Source organism: Melozone crissalis, unplaced genomic scaffold (assembly GCF_028551555.1).
Source record: "Melozone crissalis strain CALT ecotype California unplaced genomic scaffold, PUWL_Pcris_2 ptg000045l_1, whole genome shotgun sequence".
Classification (NCBI taxonomy): domain Eukaryota; kingdom Metazoa; phylum Chordata; class Aves; order Passeriformes; family Passerellidae; genus Melozone; species Melozone crissalis.
Window position 1 is genome coordinate 24,144,024 of NW_026535823.1, and position 22,779 is coordinate 24,166,802.

Genomic DNA, 22,779 nt, shown 5'->3' on the forward strand with positions numbered 1-22,779 from the left:
ATGCTTCCAGAGTGTTGAAACACTTGCTGCTGACAAAGTACCTCTCTTCCCTGTACATTTCCTTCTTTGCAGGATCACTACTGAGGCCAAGAGTATGAGAAAATCCCACCCTAAATACAGAGAGATTCCTCCTTAGCAGAAAGAGATTCTGCAGGACCTGCCTTGAGGTGCTGTTGTTCATCTGACCATGCCTAATGTTTGGTTTATTTTTTTTCTTTCTTTCAGCTGTCGGACAAGCAACAGGAAGAGTTTGATTGTAACATCCAGCACATCTCCAACTCTCCCACGGCCACATTCCCCTCTTCATGGACACACAGGTAACTCCCTAGGACTGCTCCACCTGGGAAGCATCAGCAGTCACTCACTGCAGTGAGTTTGAACATACTGATACTCAGCATCAAAGTATGCCCTATGGAAATTACTGTCTGTGGTTTTTCACCTTATCTAACTTGTAAGAGGGTCCTTATAGTTTTAAAATAAATGTTTTATGTTCTGCACTTTCCATATCCACCCTCCACTCTTCCTGGGAGATTCAATCCTCTTACATCCTGCAAAAGAGCCTGAGATGGAAAACGAAGCCAAATAAAATTAGATAAATACATTTCAGTAAATCTCTTGTTCTGAGTCTCTGAGCATGGTTAATTTGTGCCAGTGATTTAACTGCAGTTCTCATGAGGAGGAACATCCTGCCTGTCTCCATGTGCCTCTGGCAGCCTGGCAGCTGTGCAGTGTGCCATCTTATGGTCTCTGTCTGCTCTTGATAGCAGCATGAGGTGTTTGGGAGTTTTATTTCTTTTTGACACTGCTCCAAATTTTACCATGGCAGCAGCTGGGAAATGCTCATTTCAGAGCACATGGGCAGGGGCTTGTTAGTCATTGGAGTGAAGTGTGTGGAGATGTTCTTCCAACAGAAAAAGAAGGAATAATTCTTCAGAAGGGGTCACACATGCAGATTCAACAGCTTGCCTGAACAGCATGTTCCCTTGTTTTTATTGCTGAGGGAGGTAGATGGTGTGTGACAATTTTGGTTTTGCTGTTTCAAAATGCCAGAGAGGATGACTGGGCTCCAGGTAGGTCCCTGATGGGCACCAGTCAGTAGCAGGAAACAGCTGGAAGGTTTGTGGCACATCACCCACAGTGCAGCCTCTCTGCAAACGCGTCAGTGCTGCGCGTGAGACAGGAATGTTGTTTTCATTGTAGTCACACTGCCTTCCTCCTACATGGCAGTATGTTCTGTAAATGCTTTCTGGAGACTGAAACTGAGGCAATGCTGAGAAAGAACAGCAAACTGATGGGAGCTCAGCTAGAAGGAGCCATCTGCTTCTGTTTGCAGAGCTTTGCATCCCAAAAGGTGATATCCATCCTGTTGAAAGGAAAAGGAAGGCTGAAGTTATTGTTCAGGGATGCCCATAAAAGCCTCATTCACTCTTAAGTTTTCGTAAAAATCTGCCACATTTTCTTGGGATGCTATAAAAAGCTCAGTCATGGAAAGCTAGGAAGATACTTTAAGTACATTGTTATTCTAAAATGATCCATGATTTTCAAATTAAAATGTTAACAAAATCTTACAGATGGTATATTAAAACCGTTTTCTGCTTCAGAATTTGATAAAAAATGCAGGGCCAAAAATGTGTACAGGACCGTCTCCTTCCACTTCAAACTCCTTTGTTGCTGTTGTGTGTGGTTATGGTAGCAATAATTTTGTAAAATTTAGTTTAAATGAGGCATTTTTCTTGGTAGAGTTTCACCATTTAGCTACATTGTGCTTTTTGCTTTGAATTCATATACATATATAGGTAGTTGGTTTCACTAAATTCTAAATTAGCTCTATAAGCCTTTTAACAGAGAAAAATAAATACCTCGGAAATTGCAACAAAATATTGACATGATCATTGGTCAGAAAGCAAATGCAGAAATGTTCATAATAGAAACATGTATATTGTATTTTCTTTTGATTTGCTTTTCTTCTCTTTTTAAAAATTTAAGGTTTTTTTGGCCGTTTTGATGCTGTTTCAGGCTTTATAAGCTTATAATTTATTAAAAGTATGTGAGTGTCTTCTGAAAGGAAGAGTACTCAGTGGTGTGCCACCTTACTTTAGCAGTAATTTTCAAATATTTCCTTTTTTTCCCTACTGTTGCATATGGGATTTAAAATTATTAATTGAAAGGGCATCCTTTGCTACCTGCAAGAGTAGCCAGTAGTGCAAAGGAAGATAAATTTATTTAATTTGGGTCCTCTACCAGCACTATATTTAGGAGTCTTCCCTGGGAAAAAAAATAATTTATTCAAGAGGCAAAAGTAGATGAAATTTAGAGTAGAGTTACAAATATTTTCTTAAGAAATATCATATATGAGGAGTGAATTTGAGAACAGGCTGTGATATTTGTTTAGTATTTGAACAGAATCTGTCAGTCTGTTTGTTCAGGCACACGCAGTGATGAGTTACTAAGAAATGCTGGGGCCTCTCCCCGGCCTCTTTTGTCTTGAACTTTTCTCTTGTCTTCTTAATGCCTATTCTGAGCCTCTGCTACAAATCAAAGGAACAGTAAGCATGCAGAGAAACCAGAGAGGCTTTCTAAATGTTTCTGTTCAGACACCATTCTAAAATAAATTCCTAAAATGCTAAAACAAATACACTAAAGTACAATGCACTAAATACACTGAAATAAATAAATGGCAGTAATGTCAGGAGTTACTCTGTTGTACATGATGTAAAAGTCAGTGGGTGAGGTCTAGGAGAGTTCTTTCTGTCAGGGAAACCTGGCTCCTCATGAGCACTGGTACAGGCAGAGGCACTTACTGTCCCAAACAGCATCCCAACAAGATGCCAGGCAACTTCATGTCCCAGAAAATGTAGAAGAAAAGTGTTACTTAAAGAGCTCTGAACATTTGAGAAAGAAGTACATCCAAACATTTTGAACCCTGCCATGAAATCACTTCTGAATCAAGAGCACTTAAGTGTGCTAGTTCAGTTTTCAGACTGTGTGAAACAGCATTTTCAGAATGAGCTGGTACTTTGGCATAAGGAGCTACAGATCGTGGGGAGGTCACTCTGGTGGTTTAGTCTCCCAAACTTGTAGTGGCCATTTTTAGGAATGCAAGTTTGAAAATTTTGCCTTTCATTCTAAATTCTTTTTGTTTTGAAATGAGAGGGGGAAGTAAAGAGGTACACATGTGTACTCCTTATTTTTTTTTTCTATTTCTTTGAATCCGTTTTTTAAAATCTGAAAATTACAAAGAGGTTACACCATAAGGATCATAACTAAATTGCCATCAGATTATATTTTAAATCAAAATCTTAAAATCAAAGATTGTAATTTAGTAGTAAAGAGATAGGTGATTACAGTGGGAAATTGAAACTCAGGCTATTTTAAAATTTAATTTCGACAGCTGTAAGTTACCCAGGTTGCTCTCTGGCTTCCAGTGGGGCACCTGTCACTGCTGGGACCTTTGCCCTGCTCCCCTCTGTAATTGCACATGGAGGGAGCTGCTCACAGGCAGCACTGTGATTTAAAGGATTCTGCTATTACACTGCAAGTTCAGTTCCACCTTGTGCAGAAAAATGGCTATTGCTGAGGTGCCTATTTATTTATTTATTATTTTTAGAGTGTGCAGAGTATGTAACATCCCACCCTAGATCCTGCCCTGGTTATCAAAGCTGAGGTTCACCAGCACATCTTGCTGTTATCCTTGGCTGGTCTGAGAGCACCACGGCATTCATTGTTTATGAGACTGGTGGTACACAGGGTGCTTTAAATACGGTCATAATTTTGAAATTTGTGTGTGCTGGAAGGCATCTAATTCTGTAGCATGTGCATTATCTTTAGCTGCCTGCTTTAATATTCAGCAAATAATTTGAATATCCTGCGTAGCAGACCACAGAAACTTAGCTTTTGTGTTTATTTATGAATTTTTATGGCTCTCAGAAGCAGGTTTTACAGCATGTTTCTGATGTGAATTTTGCGGTTCATGACCTGCCTGATGAATGTCATTCACATTTGTAGGGGATGTGTGAGACTGTCATTGCCTGTAAGGTCCAGTTTCATATTTTGAAGGTAGTGGATTTACAAATGCTTTGGCTCCATCCTTCTTCCTGTGTCCGGAAGATGTGAAGGTTCCTGCCTGAATTATTGGCATTGGTGTTGCTGTGTTGATTTACCTAATGGGCAATCATTCTGTGTAAAAGCCTCCCTTGGGACAGGTATTTCAGGTTCAGTAGTAGCCAGCTATAACCCTGGAGCAACAGGGGAATCTACCTTTGCTGCAGAATAAATGGGGTTTCGATCAGCCTTGGTGAACAAGGCCATTGCCTTGTTAAAATACCTCCATCTACAGCACTTGCAGCAGTGCTGGGAAATTTTAGGGAAAGTAGAAATTCCCCTTCTCCCTGTTGTTGTTTTAAAAGCTTCACCCAGACTTGAATTGAGTAGAAAAACTAATTGCTTTTCATTTTAAAACTAGAAGCAAATCACAGGGGATCTAATTAAAATTCCAGTGTCTGAAAGGAAATATGCCATATACATCTGAAAAAGTAGTTGCTTAAAAATTAGTAGTATCTCTGTACCACACAGTGCAGGCTCAGAACAGTTTGAACACCCACATACTTAATTTCAAAATTTAAAAACTGTCATTACCCAATTTGCTCAGTTATTCTGAAATTTCATTTTGATCATAGCCCAGAAAGTTCAAAGATTGATGAAGATGTAAAAAGGCAATGACAGTTCATTGCTTGTTTCTAACAACATTGGGCAATGAGGTTTTTGATCAAAACTATCATCTTGACACAGTAGTGTTCATTGCCAGTAAAGTTTGAAAAATGAGAAGGCAAAGACCAAGGTTTCCAGCAAAGCTGGCAGCCTTCCTTGCTTTGTCAGCTCATCTGAGTCACCATGGAAAGGCCTTACTCCTGCAGCATCCTAAAACGCTCCTTCAGCTTTCTGCTACCAAGTGTTTGGTGACCCTGACCCTAAAGTGTGTGCTGCTGCCAGGACATGAATTGTCATGCATGACTCAGTTCTTCACTTGGATTTCCTCAATCTCCTTGGAAGCTTGCAGTGCCTCCCAGACTGGAACTGTCAGACCTCTCCATCTTCTTGTGGTTCAAAAGCAGCAAAATGGTTCTGGTTTTCCACTGTGACCATAAGAATTAAAATGAGTACAAGCTTAATAAATGAAACAACAGAAGTTATTTAGCTATGGGCCTCTGATCACTCTCTCCCCTCTGCACTTGGGATATACTGGGAATGAGTTAAACAATGCCCAGTTTTGGATGAAGACTTGAATTGTTTTGTATTCAACTGTGAACTTGTTGTTAGTCTTAGCTAACAATATGAAAGGAAACCAAGGCAAAGGAAAACAAACCTGTTGCTCAAACTCTTTGTTTTTAATTTAGTTTACTCTTGATGAAGCAGATTGTGGAGTGGTCTGGAATTCACTTACCTCTCCAGTTCTCTCATCACCCCATGACACATGTTCCATCAGCCTGGGGCTGGTTTAATCTCAACCAGCTGCTATTCTTCCCCTTGCAGACTTGCAGACCAGATGGAGTTTTCTGGGCTGTGCTGCCCTGTGGCCATCCCCCTACCCCAGGAGGTGCCAGCCTGTTCTCCCTCTCCTCCTCCTCCCTCCCTGCCCCGACACACGTGCCAGGTGTGCACACCTTGCCCGCAGAAGCTGTGCAGAGATGCTGCTGCAGACTTTTGTGCCCCTTTTGTGAGGCTGAAGTGGGAGGGAACGTTGCCTTCAGCTGAGCACTGTGCTTATGTTCTGCTCCTGCTCAGTGGAACAGCAAAGGTGTGTGGATAACTTGGATTGAAATGAATGTGACTTAATGATAAGCTTAATTATAAGCTTCAGTAGGTTGCTGGATGGGACCGTAACCTCAGGATCACTGCTGCCCTGAGGGGCAAGCCGGGCAACTTGAGCTTCTGAAACAGAGACACGTCCTTCGCAGATGGCTCATGCTTTCGTTTTGACTTTTCAACATGGCTTTTAAAATAAAACCATTTTATATGGGATCTAAATTTAAAACCATTTCTGATGTACCTTGCAGTGTATTGCTTTTCCAGAATCTATTTCATTTTCCTGGTCTTATTTTAGTGCTATATTTTTGTGTTTGCACAAAGAAATTGCTGTTGACGCTTTTACTATGGATAGTTTCTCTTCTGTGCCTGTATTAATGATGGGACAGAGCAAACCACTTCATGCCCAATAGAATGCACACTCACTGATGTGGAGCTTCTAAATTCATCCATATCTTTGAAATATTTCTGTAGTTAGTTTGTAAATGATCCTGGCGTTCAGAAGGGCTTTCTGTGTGATGGTTGTTTTTATTTTGAAATAAAATACATTGCAATAAACCACTCACCATGATTACACACCATATGACAAAGCCCAGAGAAAAAAACCCACACCAAAAATTAACTGTTTGTTCTTCTTGTCTGTATAGTTTCACTGGTACTTTCATTTTCATGGTAAAGTACTATTTCAAAAAAGTGGTATTTAGTGTGAATGCTGATAGGTTTTAGCCCGATCATCTTACATATAGATAGTAATTTTATTATGTGCAGTTTTCATGGTATATCCCTTTTTTTTCTCAGTGCATTTTGCATTCAACCTTAGCATACATTGGGAATAAATGTTTTCTTACTGTTTATTTTTCCTGAAACTGTCATGTGTCTCTTCTAAGTCAGGTTTTTCATTGACAAGTGTTAGGAAAAGCTTGTAGATAGAAATTACTGCAAAATATTACACGACTCTATTGTCTATAGGTGGTACATTACTTACCTGAAAGTGGGAAATGAAACGTACCCTTTAAATTATTTTAAAAGGAGAGAAAATACTGGTAAATCTGTGTCAGAACATTTCTTTAGCAAGCTAATGCTCAAAACTCAAAGACTCAAAGCTCCATATTTCCAGTTATTATTGACTACAGTGTACAGTTCAAAGTCTTTCAGAAGACTGAAAACTTACTCCATTTGTTGCAAATGCGAACAAAATGGTTTTGAACTGTTAATTTTTGCTTTCTTAAACAGGTAGCAGCCCCTTGGACAGTCCCAGGAACTTCTCTCCAAATGCACCTGCTCATTTTTCCTTTGTTCCTGCCCGAAGGTAAGGCAAGATCTGTTCTCTTTGGGCTGGCAAGCAAATAGTCTGTGCATTTTATTTACTAAGGGCCTATGGGTTAGAACATTTTGATTGTGTTTTACTTTCTTTGATGTCTCCAATTTTGTTTTATTTTACTCCTTATGGCTTACATCTTGGCAGCACCAGAATGTATTAAGGGCTTTTCAGACCTAGAAAAAGATAAAGTAAATGAAGCAGTTAATGCTGCCTGAGGAAGAGGCAGTGTTCTCCCAGAAGAACGACATGTAGGGCATGTGATATGACGCATTGTTTAGTCAAAGTGACATTAAAGCCAGTCATGATTAGGGTAATTGTAACTTAGTTGTAGTCCTAAATGTTGCTCTCACTGAGGTGTATTGAAAATGTACTGATCTTCTTTGCTGTGTCTGCACAAAGGTATAAAAATACCTTAAATTAGGTGTGCACCACCCTGTGTCTTCATTCCCTGCCTTCTCACTGGTAGTGACTCCTGACTTTTCTCTGCTGTCTTGGGCATTGATGTCAAGAGAACATTACTGCTCAATGAGGAAAATAGCTGATAATTGAAATTGCAAGTCTAAGAGAACCTCTACAGGAGCAGCACTGAGAGACCCCAGTGTGGAGCTGTCATTTGTCCTGCAGCAGGGCTGGACAGGTGCTGCTCATGCTGTGTGTCAAACTGCTGGGAGGAAATCTGATCCCACAGTGGTGGATTTAGTGTAAGGAACAGGAATGAGAGAATAGGGACAGCTGGGAAAAGCAGAAAAATGGTGATTTGAATGTTGAGTCCCAGCAGGTAGGCAGAAATGGATAATGACACAAAGTTAAATTTTGTGAGAAAGAAAGAACAGGGAAATTAGAGAGCTCCAAGCAGTGCTTGTGCATAGGAGGTGGGTTATTAGATGAAAGTGTGAGGAAGGTGTTTTGGATTTATTAAACTCTGCCTTAGTTGAAAAAAACCCCAGTCTGTGTTAAAATGATCTGAAAATGGGAAATGTGTGATCATCCTGAGAGGAAGTAAGTTTTCTGAGAAAGATTTAGCTTGAGGACTAGTTAGAAAAAATGATAAGTCTCAAAATTTCAGAGAAGAATAAAGGGTTAGGATTTGATGGAATAAGGTGCATTCTTTATCTTAATGGTAGGAAAATCCTGGAGCATTTCTCCATTGAGCTGATTTGCTCGAAGACCTGGTGTCCTTGAATTCTGTGTGAAGCAGACTTTGGGCTTCTAGTCTTATGTAAGAAAATGCTTTTCAATAGCACATGAAATGCAAGAGACGGGATATGTACTTTCCTGTTGCCTCTGAGGGAAAATTAGTGCTTTACCTGTAGCTTAAACAACTCAAGTGGATTCATCCACATTTGTTTTTAAAGCCTGATCTGGATGTATTCAATAAGCTCTGTTGAAATCAACTGAACTCTTACCAGTTTTCACAGTATCTGAAGTATCTCACAGGAGTTCTGGATCCTGGAAAACAGTAGAAAAGTTGCAGCAGAAACAGCAGCTATTGTCAAACCTTAATGTAATTTTTCAACATCATGTTTCAACTTGATCCTTCAATATGGCTTTCTAAAACTCTGAAGAGTGCTCTTTCATACTTTTCCACTTTTAAAATCTAATTTTTAAAGAAATAGGTGAATAAAGGTTAAGCCTGTCCTGTTGAGTGCCGTGGTTCATTTTATAGTATTCATGTTCCTCTCTACACTTTTCCTGCCAGGGAAAAGAACACTTAAGCACTGCTTGTTTTAGAAACCTGTTTCTATTTTCTGCTTGCATTACAGCCTGAATAGCTATGCCAGCAGTAACAACAGATACACGCTGGATTACCCCATACTGGTATCAGAATAACTTCTATATGATGGAATTAAGGAATTACAAGTGTGGTGCCAGAGAAATGGATATTTCACAGTACCCTTTTCATTGGCATTGTGTGGGGCTTAAGAGATCAGGCCCTTGCCTGATTTCCTGCCTTTGCCATCACAGGAATTACTTGTTGCTGACTTTCTGCCTTTTTTAGCAGTATAATTTCTTCATTTATTATCCTGTTTGGACATAATTTGTGAATTCCATTCTTTCTTTATAGTCCAGTGATGAGTTCTTTCTTGAGATGGAATAGGAAATTTGTTTGGAAAGCTTGTGTTTTTGTAAAGCCACTACAATTTCCTGCAAGGTTGTCCTTAGTCTGACTTGTGATTAACCATAAATCCCTTGTTAGATACCCTTTCAATGATTGTGTCATAGCCACAACGCTATGGGCAGGAATGTATGGTTAAATCTGCTCATACTCATTAAAATTGATATTGGAGGAATACCAGTAACAGAAGATGAAGGGGTTTTTTTTTCAGAAATCACATGCATCATTTACTGCTCCCTCTCTCATAATTATTGTACAATTTTTTCCACACAGCCATGGACACAGAGCAGACAGGTAATGTGGATCCCATTGCTGCTGTTTGTGTGTGTGTGTGAACTGTGCTTCTGTGCAGCTAAGCTCGTGTCCCTAACAAGTTCATGCTGTAACAACCCCATTTAGGCATTCAGCTTCTAGTCTTTGTAGTAGAAACAGAAAATCTCGACATTTTGGCTTCAAATATGATAATCAGGTAGTGCTCTGGAGAAGATGTGTTGTTTTTCTAACTCCTTGTTTGAAATTGATCTGCTTCTTCATGAAATAGCATTTAGCTGCCATAAAAACACCTCCATAATTAACTAATTAAAATATCATTTTAGAGGCAAAATTTGTTGTTTGCATGTCTTTGTTGGGCTAGCAAAGCATCTATATTAAATAAAAAAACCTAAAGTTGTCATTGCAAGTGTCTTATCCTGAAGTAATATTGCACGTTGTCTCACTAAAAGTATGTTTATTAACAAATCAATAAAGTACTTTGAAATGCTTTGCATAAATGTAGGAGGAGTTTGCTTTAAAGGTCTTTTCCCCTCCCTTGATTTGGAAGATTTTCACTCTTGTCTCACTTCTTTCTGCTAGAGTAGAGCTGATATGTTTGTCCTGACTCTTAGCACATTGCTTGCCTGGATTGCATCAGCAGAAAACAGCCTAAGCATGAAGGGCTGTGCTGGAATTTTCTAATTGAGAAAGATATTTTCTTTTAACTTGGTAAAAATGAAAATTCTAAAGTTATTTCAATGCACCATTTAGGTAATTCAGTTTTTTTTAAAAAAATCAAGCTTTTCTTTTGCAAGAAGTGAATAACTTGTGTAGCAAGAAACAAAATGTTTTGCTCTGGGACTGAGGATCCAAAGTGAGGTTGAATCATTCACATAAATATTTCCCCAGAGCCCCTGTATGTTACAAGAAACTCAATGAAGATTATTGAAGTTAGATGTTCAATCCCTTACCACAGCATGCTACAACTTTGTAATGTGGATAGTTGTTGTTTTTCAGGGTTAAGAAAGGAATTCCATTTCACTTGAAACGATTTTGAGATTGTTCTTTTACATTTAATTGTCTTGCCAGAGAAAACATCACCTGTGGCTAAATGGGGTTTAACTGTAACGTAGGCATGCAATAAAAATCTGCATTACAGACTTATTATTTTTTTAATGCATGAAGCATGAGTCTTTTTAAAAATCTATTGACATAATATTCTTTCAGTGATGTGGAACAGTGAGTTTATTTCCCTCTCATTCTAAGATAGATGACAAAGAGAGGTGTGCACCAGTGCCTGAAAATAAAAGGAACTAGAGCTGGAAAAACTGTAAACAGGGGTTTTTGTCTTGGTGGGCACAGATAAAGGCACCTTTATCTGGAGGCTTCATGGGTATGGATAGTGGATGAGAAATATTACTGTGAAGATAACAGTTGAAGTTTTTGTAATCACTATTTCAGACCTGTACCAAATATTCTATTTTATAATGCACTTGCATAAATGCACTGTATCTGTGTGTACCAAAACTTCCCATGTCTCTCCAAAGTGAGTTAGAGCTGTTCTAATTCAGCTTCATGTTATGACCAGTTACTGATAATCTGCTGCAAGAAAAAACCCAAGCAAACAGAAACTGACGTGAGGAGGAGGCTTTTAACATCCATCCCACTTTGCAACAGGACGTGGTTGTCCATTTTAAGGACACAAAATGTGGGAAAATAGATCAGAGCTAGAAAAAGTGCTGTGAGACTGAACTGAATGTAGTTCAGTTTCCATCCTCACTGAGATTGGGTTTGGGGGAAGAAGAGGATTTCAGGGAGGACAGCGCTGATTCTTCTCAAAGCTCTTGTGTAGTTCCTCGGTTTTGACACTGGCAGAACAAGACCTTTCTGCAGTGTCACCACAATGTTTTGGATGTTTTCCCTGAGGAATCAAGATAATCAAGGAACAAGGAACATGTTTATTTGGCTACAACAGGGAAGTAACTGCTGATGTTATAGTGACTGGAGGAGAAAGGACCCTAGGTGAGATTTCTGTGATTTACTCGTGTATTTGGAGTGGGCCCCTTGGCTCTGTTCCTATCTGCTGGGTTTAATTTTCCAGCTGTGCCAGGCAATGTGCTGGGCAGGATGCCCTCTGAGTAGGTAAACAAATTAATCTGCTTTTGGTTGATTCTTGATCTAATGTAATTTTTTTGTCCTCAGTCTGAATCTTCATTTGGAAGACAATGAGCTGCATAAGTATGATAAGCATGAGTGTCTTTTTCAAAGAAGTTTGCAAGGAGCTGTTTTTATTTGTCTGTTTTAGGAACTCCAAGTCTTGTACAAGTACAAAGCATCCACTTAATGCAGGATTCTGGTGCCCCTTTGCTTTAGCTTTTCCGAGGTCACCTAGTTTTGCTTTTAAAGCTTACTCTAATTGCTTTTCCACAAGTGTGATTGTAAATAGGATACCTGATTTACCTGAATAACTCAAGGCATTAATAAAAGCGTGAGGTTAGGAGATGCAGAGGAGAAGCTTGCTTATTTCTCTCCAGAATTAGCCACACTGTGTTCCTGACTGTGATTTCTCTCGTGTTTTCCCCAGAACGGACGGACGCCGCTGGTCCTTGGCCTCCCTTCCTTCATCTGGATATGGCACAAACACTCCCAGTTCAACAGTTTCAGTAAGTGACACTGATTTTCCAAGCAATTCAGTTTCTACAAACACACCCTAACAAATCAGCTTCTGAGTCTCTACTAAAATACTGGATCTTTCTTCATTGTTTTGCTAACATTATTTAATATACTAATTATTTTTAAAATTGTTTTAATTATTGGTTCTGCTGCTTTTTTCCTCCATTTCCCAGCTCCTATCATCTTGCACTTTGCCTTCAGCATTGGTGAAATCCCAGTGCAGCACTTGGCTCAAGTGATCATTTGAGAGGCACAAAGTCTCCAAAGTGGCAGGACTCAGAGATAGTGCACAAATACCTTCCAGCTCTCAGCTTTTTGTAACTGGGGAATGAAATTCTTGTCTGCTTTCAAGTACTTAGTCTGAAAACCTCTTCTAGTAGGCTAGCAGAAAGAGAAATTGATAATCTGTTATTCAGCCCCAGTAATTTGAACCTCCTAATGAAGCTTTCCAGTTCTTACACCATCATTAGAAAGGTTGGCTGCAGTGTGCTTGAGTTCTGTGAGTAATACCACCAAGCTGGTAGCACCATGTTAACCCTTGTAACTCCGACATGCTTCCTAAAATGAATCTTATTTTTAGTTTAAGTCAGCTCAGCATTGTGGTTATCCCCATTAGAACCTTGTAAAGACAAAGATAGAAATATTGGAACTATAAAGTACAGACTTAATGTAACATGCTTTTGTATGTTTCTTATGGTGTCTTCAACTGTGTGGTAACAAATCACTGCCTCTTTCCATAATACTGATCATTTGGTTTTGTATTAATTAGTTAGAGTGTGCTCCTAATAATTGTAACACCTTCATTAATTAGGGCTCATTACTACACGTTATGCAAATCTTACACTGTATCGTTGTTTTCCTTGTGAACTGTTCTGAGTTCATCCATAAACTTTCTAGTGCCTCTCAAACACAAACTTATAAGATTTTTTGGGGGTGAGTGTTAAATTCAATCTATATACAAAAAGAAGAAATTGGGGTCAAAAGTTTCCTTTCAGTATAAATTGATATGATTAAAATTTGATTCTGCAATGTTAATCTTATCTCTATAACTTCATTTCTTCAGACACATTCTTGCAAACTCTAGTTCACACAATTTCTACCATTTGTTACTTTCTGAGGTTCAAGACATTTGTTTTCTTGTTGAGTTTGGGGTGCTTTTGTCTCTTTGGAAGGCAGGTGACCTGATTTCAATGTGCATACAGATATGTGGCCAGGAGCACAGAAAAATGTACAGGAAAAGATGTCCCTGGTTGCACTGCCACACATTATTATACATTCAAGCACTTAAGAGCAGCTGTTAAGAAGGGGCTCTGCTTTGGCCTTTATAGTCTTAGGTTAAATCTTTATGGGCATAATCCTTGTCTAAGTCCTCTTCAAGCTATGGGAGCATGGAGCAAGCACAGTTACTTTCCATGTAGATGGCATCCAAAATTAGCTTGGTCATTGGTAGTCACTGTGACAGCTTCCAGTTTGCTTGTGAAGATGACACTTTTGGAGGCCAAACTGTAGTTTTTAAAGAGTTTGTAGTTTGACCAGACTTAAAGTGGATGCCCATGGAGAGAGAAAAAGTAACAACACCAAAAATCTGTTGGAAGCATCAGTTCTTACTTTGAAATTGGGACATCAAGGCCACTTTTAGAAAGCTCTTGGCTTTCTGGCATGAGAAAGCTGAGAACTTTCTAAAGTTCTGTATTTTTTTCTGTACTCAGTCATCATATTTGTCTCTTTTCATGTTCTGAGAAATAGATAGGCCATTTTGATTAATGTTTTGCAATGAAAAAAACAAACAATTCAACAAATCTGAGATAGACATGTCACATAGAAAGCATCAGTTCAAATAGTAATTTTTCAAAGTGTCAGTAACAGGGAAGTGTAATGAGAAGCATAAAGTGATAGTTGTAGTTAGACCTGAATTTAGCTTCATTCAAGAAATTGGTTGAAACATGTAATTCCAAGGCTTTTATTTTTTTCCCCTAAGTGACTAAATTCCTCATCTCTAGACCTTTTGCTGGTTCAGTAGTAGAAAGACTTTGAAATGGGCTGTTTAGTAACAGTGATGCAATTGTTGGAGCTATTAAACCTGGTATTACATTTCTAAGCCAATCCTATTATCTCAGTATTTCACAGATTAGAATTAATTTGAATTGATCTGAATAACACCTCTAAAGTTGATAAGCAGTGTTATTCCTGCATAGACTTGGTAACTGAAGTAAGAGGCAGTGAAGGGGCTTGTGAAAAGGACACAATGAATTAGTGCTGCAGATAGGAATTCAACAGAAGTTTGGGTTTCCATTTCATATCATCAGTCCTCAAGATTGTTTCTCTCTCAAGCAAGAAAAGGAAGCCAGTAGACCTTTGCTCTGGTGGATGTGCCAGTGGGAAGTGAAATATCAAGAAGGGGCCAGTCCATTCTGTGTCCTGCTGGTTGAGTTTTTGTATGAGAGCAAGAGCTGACCCTCATCTATGAGATCAGAGATCGCCTGCTGTACCAACCTACTGAACAGCCCAAGGCATTTACCTGGTCCTAGGTCAGTGAGTGAGAACCTGTAGATTCTGCTTTACTTTGTACTTCCAAATGAGGGATGACACTTCAATCAAAACCAAACCACATTTACCCTTTTCTTTACAAATCATGAAGACCAGATGTAGCATCAGACCAACACTGAAAAAGCTGAAGAAGACCTTTCTAGTTAGGTGAATCAGTTAGATGGCCAGTATACAATTATTTTTAAACAGTTAATCTGCTCTTCATTTTCTAGATGCAGAGTTAGTTTACAATCAACAATGACATAGATTGATTTTTTTTTTTTACTGGAGAATAGTTGGCTAATTCTGCATCTGTAATTAAGACACCAGGGGGGTATTTGTATTAGTCTGCTGCAAATATTGAGTAGTGTGATGTGATTACCTGCAAATCAATACTTCAGAAGTGTTTCACTTTGCTTTCATGCTTTTTCACTGAAAGGTCATATGCCTTAATACTGCTAGAGAAGCCCTTGGCAGAGAATGTCCATGGTCTTTATCTTCAGGGCCTTCATTAATTATTATCTGGAATTCTAAACTTTGTGATCTGATTGCTTTTAAGGAGAGGAAGTGGAGGGAGGATTTTGCTGTGCTGTCCATGGGCTGACTAGCACTACTTCCCCAGTGATTGTGCTGTTGGGAAACATAAAGTTTTTAATGATTTTTCTAGATTATAAGTTTTGATTTTTTTTCTTTCTAATTCAAGTAACTATGTGCTAAACTAATTTGTTTTGAATCAGACATGCATTTCCAATACCAGAACTTGGATATCTGTTAATGCAGATTTTTAAGTGTCTTTAGTACGTCCTTTTCTGTAAAATGCCTCTGTGCAGTGCAGTGGGAGTGGATCTGGAGCCAATTAAATTTTTGTCTAAAATAGGATCTTTAGGCTGATATGTTCTTATATTACCAGATTTTCTGTTCCTTACAATACTTGGAATATCTACACCATTTGAACATTCTATGTGACTTGTTCATCTCAGATTTGTTGGTTGATTGGGTTTTTTCCCTCAGAAAATGCCAATCCAAATGATCTAGCTGTATGACAAAAGACAGATATGCTTTCTTTCCCATGCTAAGTGAGTTAAATCTTTGGTCATATGTGTTATATCATGTATAACTCCCTCCTACCAATACTTCTGTACTAGGATGTAGTGCTTCCAGTGCTTCTAAGTGAGGGTTGTTGTAGCAAAAGGAAAAGTTTTCCTGCTGGAACAGTGTACATAATTAATTTCATCAGATAATAAGGAGCTGTGGAACTTAGGTCAGGATGATGTTTTTAATAAGGCCCACTGGTGTTGTTCAGTGCTACTCTGATTATTCAGCACCTTTTTTTTTCATTTTCCCTTTTGTTTTTAAAGAGAATTTTTAATTTGTCCTTACGTAATTTATTTTCTTCTCTAAAATGGAAAGGGACATTGAAGAATCACACACAAAAAATACATTTGTTACTTGACCTTCAGCTTTTTCTTCTGGAATGTCTAACTTTGATGTTATTAGTATTTTCCACTAATATTTCCACAAGTACTTCTTTTAATCTCAGGTTTTATAAGGTTCACAAAACAACACAGTTTGTTTCATGTCTGTTATTATCACAGAACGTGTCATATAAATGCATCAACTTGTTTGCAGCAGAATAAAATGTTTAGCTCACTGATGAGAAACTTTGTTAGTCTTACAAGTCAGATACTTTATTTATTATTGCTTCCCTGGTTAGAGAAGAAGCCTGATGGGTAATGAAAAGGAGAAATAAAATCCTGATCATTTACAATAGCAATTTCCTGTGAGAGCCAATAACCAAAAAAATCTGAGGTCTACACAGCTCCATAGCATTTTGCATGCCATGAAGCTCCTGAGCTAAGAGAATATGAGGGAAAAGGAAAGAAAGTTGCTCACCACTCCAGGAACCTCCTTGTCCTTTCCTGAGTAGTGCTGGTACTCACGTGCCTCCCTTTCTGTCTCCTGATAGTAAATTATCTGCATGATCAGATGTGCTGGTTCCAGAATCAGATGCAATGGTTCCCTAGCCCTCTCCCAAAGTTTTCCTGATCTCCCCAGCTCTGTCATTGAATGTAAGGGTTGGCTTAGCCCGATGAGAGCAATAAAAAGAGGCACCTGGTCTGATAAATAGCTTTCTTTTCCGCTGGAGTGCGCAGTGTCTGGCAGAATCCGTTCCTCTTCCATTCATTAGCTGACCCCTATGCATGCGTTTAGTGCATTTCTTTTCTGTATTTTTTTCTGTACTCAGTCATCATGCTCATCTCAGGAGAAGCTGCACCAGCTGCCCTTTCAGCCCACGGCAGATGAACTTCATTTCCTGACAAAGCATTTCAGTACTGAGAGCATCACTGATGAGGAAGGGCGCCATTCTCCAGCCTTGAGGCCTCGGTCTCGCAGCCTCAGGTGAGCTTTGGATTGCTCGTGGAATTTTTTAAGATGTTGGACACATTTATTGCGTTTCTATATGTGCTTTCAGATCTAAGAATAGTTACTTGTAGTTGCTTTGTTACATGTGTTTGAAACTTTTAATCAGCATTTAACTCACCTCATCTGATCACAAAGGATTTTTTCTCACATTGCTGAGCTTCTGGATTGCAAAGTGGTTGGTATGCTCTGCTTTTGTATTTTCACAATAACTCTATGAAAACATGATCAGCAAGTGTCTCAAACTAAATGCATAGGGTGTAGGTTTCCTTTAGTGAAGTTTCTTCTCAGAATTTTGCTGCAATATCATAGGGATGTGGTTATAACCACTTTTAACAACTTTTCTGGCAGTGCTTCTGAGTAGATAAAGTCAAAACCTTAAATGGAGTTGCTCCCCATCACGATTTTTTAATAGTGCTGAAAATGTTTCTGCTGCATTAATAATTGAATAATTTTACTTTTGGTTCAGAGAACTGGTTGTTCAAAGATAACTGTCCAGGTGATTTCCTTGTGTAGTTGATTTCTCCATACATAAAACCAGAAGCAACTAGAATTTCATCTTCCACAGAATTACAGAATGGCTGAGGTTGGAAAGAATCTCTGGAGGTCATCCTGTGCAAAACCCTTTTCAAGCAGGCTGCCCAGGATCATGTCCATATAGCTTTTGAGTATCTCCAAGGAGAGAGATTCCACAAACTCTCTGGGCAATCTTTCTGCAGATCTCCAACAGTTATGTGGAATAAATCCACAAACATTTTCTGTCATGGCAAAAGCCTCAAGTTTTGCTGTGCCTTTGGTGCTGGACCAAGTGAACAAAAGTCTAGGGAAAGTCTAGACACACCTTGTGTCTAGAAAGAAAAGGATTTTTACAAGCAGGGTTGAAGGAGGTGAAGTCTTCATTCATCTGAGGATACTGGAGGTGGATATCACCTTTAAATTAATGGACAATATTCAACAACTCTGCCAGCAGGAATTGCTGAATCCGTGTGCCCAGCTCAGGACTTGGGTGGGAATTTGTAAAAGTAGGAAGTGAAACAGGCCAGGATAGTAACAAAACCCATGGGGAATATCATGTCATGGCAGAGCTGACCTTTCAGGATTATTTGTCATTATTTGTGTGTTCTAAACTTCAGTGCAGGCTGCATGGTAATTGCACATGGACCTGCTAAGTGTAATTGCACAGTAATAATCTACAGGAGCAGGTGAGTGCTGTGGGTAGTGGCACACTCAGCAGAGACCTCCTCAGTGCCATGTAGTCAAGACTAATTGTGAATTCTGTACTAAGTCCCTTTGAACCATAGTCCTGCCACTGATAACCCTGACCCTGCTGAGCAGTGGAACTGCAGTGGCACCAGTTCTCTAGGGGTGAGGCAGCTGCTGCAGACACACATGGTAAAGTAATGATTGTCCTCTAACACAGGTGTCAGCCTGGTGTAGGAGACACTTCTGCTAATGCAAGAATGATATACATGACCATGTAAAGAGCCCAATTTTATTTTCTTCCTTGTTAATATGGGTTATCAGGTTGCAGAGAGTTTTGCCTCTGTGAACCAATTTGAAGCAGACTGATCACGGAGTAGGTTTATAATTTGTGGTGGGATGAGATTAATTCAGTGTGTCATATAACTGATTAATCTTCTTCTTCTCTTGAATACCTTTTCTGGTTCTCTCACTGGTTTTCAGTGTGAAAATGTCCACCCTTATTGGTATTCCAAAGCTTAGAAAGAAGTAATTTAATTTTTTCAACTCACTATGCCTCGTTTGGTTTCCATTTTGCTTATTGCCAGTCCTGTGATGCTGTGTGACTCTGAAGCGCCCTTGCCACTACCAAGCATTCATGCTGGCCCTTGCACCTCCAAGGAAAATGGATAGGTCACTCCAACCAACTGCAGCAATGTTTGCAGGAGCAAAAACCCTTTCACAGAGGGCAGCCTGTGCTTGTAAACAAACACTGAAACACATGCAGACCAGACATTGTTCACTGCACAAAGCTTGCTTATTTATTTGCCCACACTTTAGAGTTACCCCACTTGGTGAGAAGATATTTTCACTTACTTAAAAGCTGAGAACAGCTTTTGTTTTTCAACATTGAATTCAATTAAGCAGTAATTTCCTAAAAATGTATTTTTTCACTCAGTGGTCTTGTTTGATCAGCTTTAATGAAAATCAGATGAACAAAATACATCAGACATTTCCCTTAATTGGCAGCCATGGCTTCATAATTTAAAAGATGGTGTCATAGTTAATGTGTATTCATTTTCCTTCCTATATGACTGCAGCCTTACATCTGTTTTTGAGAGAGGAAGTGGCATTTTGAGATGTCACTGCCAAATGCTGAGATTGTTTTTTTGTCTCTGTAATCCAAGATGTTTTTTTTAGAAGTGCAGATGATCCTTTTATGCTCCTAGGTATAGAATATTGCCTAGATGTAACTTTTGGAAAAATATATGTACTTTTTTGGCTGGAAATGTACCATTTTCTAGCTGCAAATGTTCTGTTCATACAGAGCACTCTTAATGATCAAACTGGATGATAAAACTTACAAAGTGTGCAGTCGTGGAGGGTGCACTGACAGATTGGTAGCACCTCTGCTTTGCTTGAGGTGTTCTGCCAGTGTGCCTTGAGGATACTCATCTTTTATTTAATCATGCTTTATTTGAAATGCCCAGAATTTCTGCCCTGAAGAAATGGCACTGGTTCTTTCCCAGCTGCTTCCCTCTGCAGGGGGAAAGAGGGAACAAGAGACCAGTGCTGGAATGCAGAGGTGTGACATCCCTATAAAGGTGCTTGCAAAATCGAGGAGCCTGTTCTCTCATCTGTCTCAAAAAGATCCAGTACTCACATGCTCAGTCAAAGAACATATTTCCATGTGACTCACCTGTTTAGGTGCTTGTAGTGTGTCTTCTGTAGAAGAAAAGACTTTGCCTGCGCAAGTAGTTCCTAAATATCATCTCTCAACTGTTCTCTCTCTTTTTTTTTATTTTTTTAAATAATGCAACCTTCAAATTCTTTACATTATTGACCAGCAGGGAGATCCCCAGGCTACATTTGTTTTGTTCAGATCAATCCTGGCTTCACCTGAACAAGATCTTTTCTCCCTGGAGTAAAATGCGTGAAAAGTTGTGAATACTTGTGCTAAACTTGGCATCATTACTCTTTTTAAGTTAAAGAGATGCTGCCTTCCATCTTTTCCCAGTTCTCTTCACTTGTCATCTTTAGCAGTTGCTCACATGTGGGAATGTGTGGATAATGTCAGAGATAAAAGTAAAGTTAACTAATAAAGACTTTTTCAGGAGCTGCCTTTGTGCAGTCACTCAGCCCACCAATCTGCCCATTTTCCTTGATCTCTTTTTGTATTTCAGAATAATGTTGTCTAGGTAAAAAGGGCAGAAGATTGTTGCAGTGAATTTTTATGTAGTTGAAGTAGATGAGATCATCCTTCTTCATCTCTTTGCTGGGTAGTGCTTTTAAAATGCAATCCCCCAGCCTGACTTTTAGCACACTGGATCCTGCTGTTAAGAATATACAGACAAAACAACTAGAAAATACCAAAAAAGACTCCTGATGATAAAATGCCCAAGAAGCAATAGGTGCTGTGAAAACCAGTGGCCCACACAGTCCATTTTTATCTTTCATCCTGCAGGCTCTGGGGCTCTCTCCTCTCAGTGCACTTCAGAGGCAGCTTTAACCACTTGAGTAACCGTGGTGTGTTCATCCCTTCACGCTGCTCTCAGGCAGGGCCATCCACCACAAGCTGTGGAGCAGGGATTCAATCCCCATGGATTTGGGGAAGGATAATAGTTTTATATTCTACAGCACAAGGCATCTGTTCCTTCTGAAAACACATTCTAACTGCATTACAGATAATGTTGGTCTCTTTCTTCCTCTCTCAAGACAGTGTGTCCTGTGAACTTGACTTGAAAAGGTTTTTCAAAGTGGTCGGTTTTATATTTATTAACTTTTGGGTTCACTCACCTTTTTCATGGTTTTCTGTTATGAAGAAAACTGGGTATCCTTATTTATTCTCTTTGCACTGCTCATTACTCCAACTTTGTGTTTTCATTCTAAAGCAGTCTCAGTCTTTGCTGGCATGCATAAAACCCCTGAAATACTGGAAAGCAGAAGTTGCAGCCCCTGCTGCTGGGGAAGTTTTCTGACTTCTAGTATTAATGTAACTTTCATTACCTCAAAAATTTAAATATTTATTTCTTGGGAGAAGAGGAAGGCTCACCTTCAGCAGAAGGCTTATTTTAGTGCCTACTTTATCCAACTTAAGCTCTCTAGTTTTCAAATTCCTTATTTTGTGTGTTTGGAAATGACAGAAAATTAAAGCCTATAGTTCTACATTTCCCATGAGAACTGACTTCGATCATATCCTGTAAATACAACCTAATTAAACCTTTATATACAGTATGAAAGCAGAGGGAAACACAGTGCTTTTTTGCTTTTTCCTAATAAGTATAGCTGTCATAGTGAAGGAAAAATTACCTATTCATAAACATCTCGGTTTTATTTAGTCATCCTTAAACTAGATTTTGTGAGATTTAAGTTATTGCGTAAACGTTGCTCCTCAAAATAGCTCTCTATAAGCTATTTTCACTTTGAAGCATCAGATAAGGAGACATGAGTTTTGACAGGTTGAAGGCAACAGAAATCTTTGTGGGAGATAGATATCCCTGAAAATCCACCTCCACGTTGTCTCATAAAGAGGAGGAAGCGTGAAGGAGGGGAAAAGGGAGAGTAGTTTTTCATTCTGCTGTTAAGCTTAAGGGGACAGATATTATTCTCCTAATGTCTGCTCTGCTGAAATGAAAAACTCACTGACAATAATCACTTCTTTGACCTACCTATCTGCACCAAGAAAAGGGAAGGAGCCTGCCTTTTGTTTTAAATTTTATGCACGTGCACAGCATGTGTCCTCTGTTTTGCAGAAAATAATCTGTTCTTCTCTGAGGCTTGAAATGTTAGATTGGTTTGGTTCTGCCTGTGAAATTTTTTGGTGCTGGATAGATGTGTGAAGCTTTTGCATTTGAAAAGATGTCATGCCAGTAAAATGTCTTAGACTCCTTTTATCTTATTTCTAAATTTCCTTGTGTTCTCCCTTGGTGGCATTCAGTTATCTGTCCAGTCCTTGTTCCTTTTTCACCTGGTTGTGTCCTAGAGGTGCTGTAGAGAACCTGGCAGTGCTTGGCAGACAGCCTTTAGTTAGTTAGGTATCCAGCTAATTAGTTCCTTAGTTTCCCAACCTAAGAATCAACATTAGAAATTATGGTGCAGTATATTATGTTGCAATCTTGCTATAGTCAGCTAGACATTTAATTTGACCTCGTATATTGAGCAAATTTTATTTTGGGTGACAATGTGCACCTTGATCTAAAGTTTTATCCAGAGATTTTTGGGTATTCTGTTGTTTTGGTTGGTAGAAAGTGGTAGAAGGTGAGAGATAAAACTGCAAATGCCCAAGGAAGCACTTTCTTACCAATTGGTGTGCACAGAAATTGTTTTGTAAACAAAAGCAAGCACAGTAAATTCTCCTATCATGGGTCTCCCTAAGGAAATTCTACATCTGCTGGCAGGACAGCTCAAGTAGCCTGATTTCTGCAGAGCTCTTAATTTCCTGTATCCATATGAATAAAGTGCCTTGAAAGCAAAAGGCAAAATCCCTCAT

The 22,779-nt window shown here is 39.0% G+C and overlaps 1 protein-coding gene across 5 annotated transcripts in view; it reads left to right on the forward strand.

Annotated features, from left to right (window-relative positions):
- The window catches only part of MAST2 (microtubule associated serine/threonine kinase 2), a 186,454-nt gene that overhangs the window by 120,491 nt on the left and 43,184 nt on the right, over positions 1-22,779 (forward strand). For all 5 annotated transcript variants that reach the window (XM_054285560.1, XM_054285562.1, XM_054285561.1 and 2 more), the window contains 5 exons: positions 226-317; positions 7,036-7,111; positions 9,513-9,533; positions 12,076-12,154; positions 16,936-17,090. In XM_054285560.1, coding sequence (XP_054141535.1) covers positions 226-317; positions 7,036-7,111; positions 9,513-9,533; positions 12,076-12,154; positions 16,936-17,090 — 423 coding nt within the window. The remainder of the gene's footprint in view (positions 1-225; positions 318-7,035; positions 7,112-9,512; positions 9,534-12,075; positions 12,155-16,935; positions 17,091-22,779) is intronic.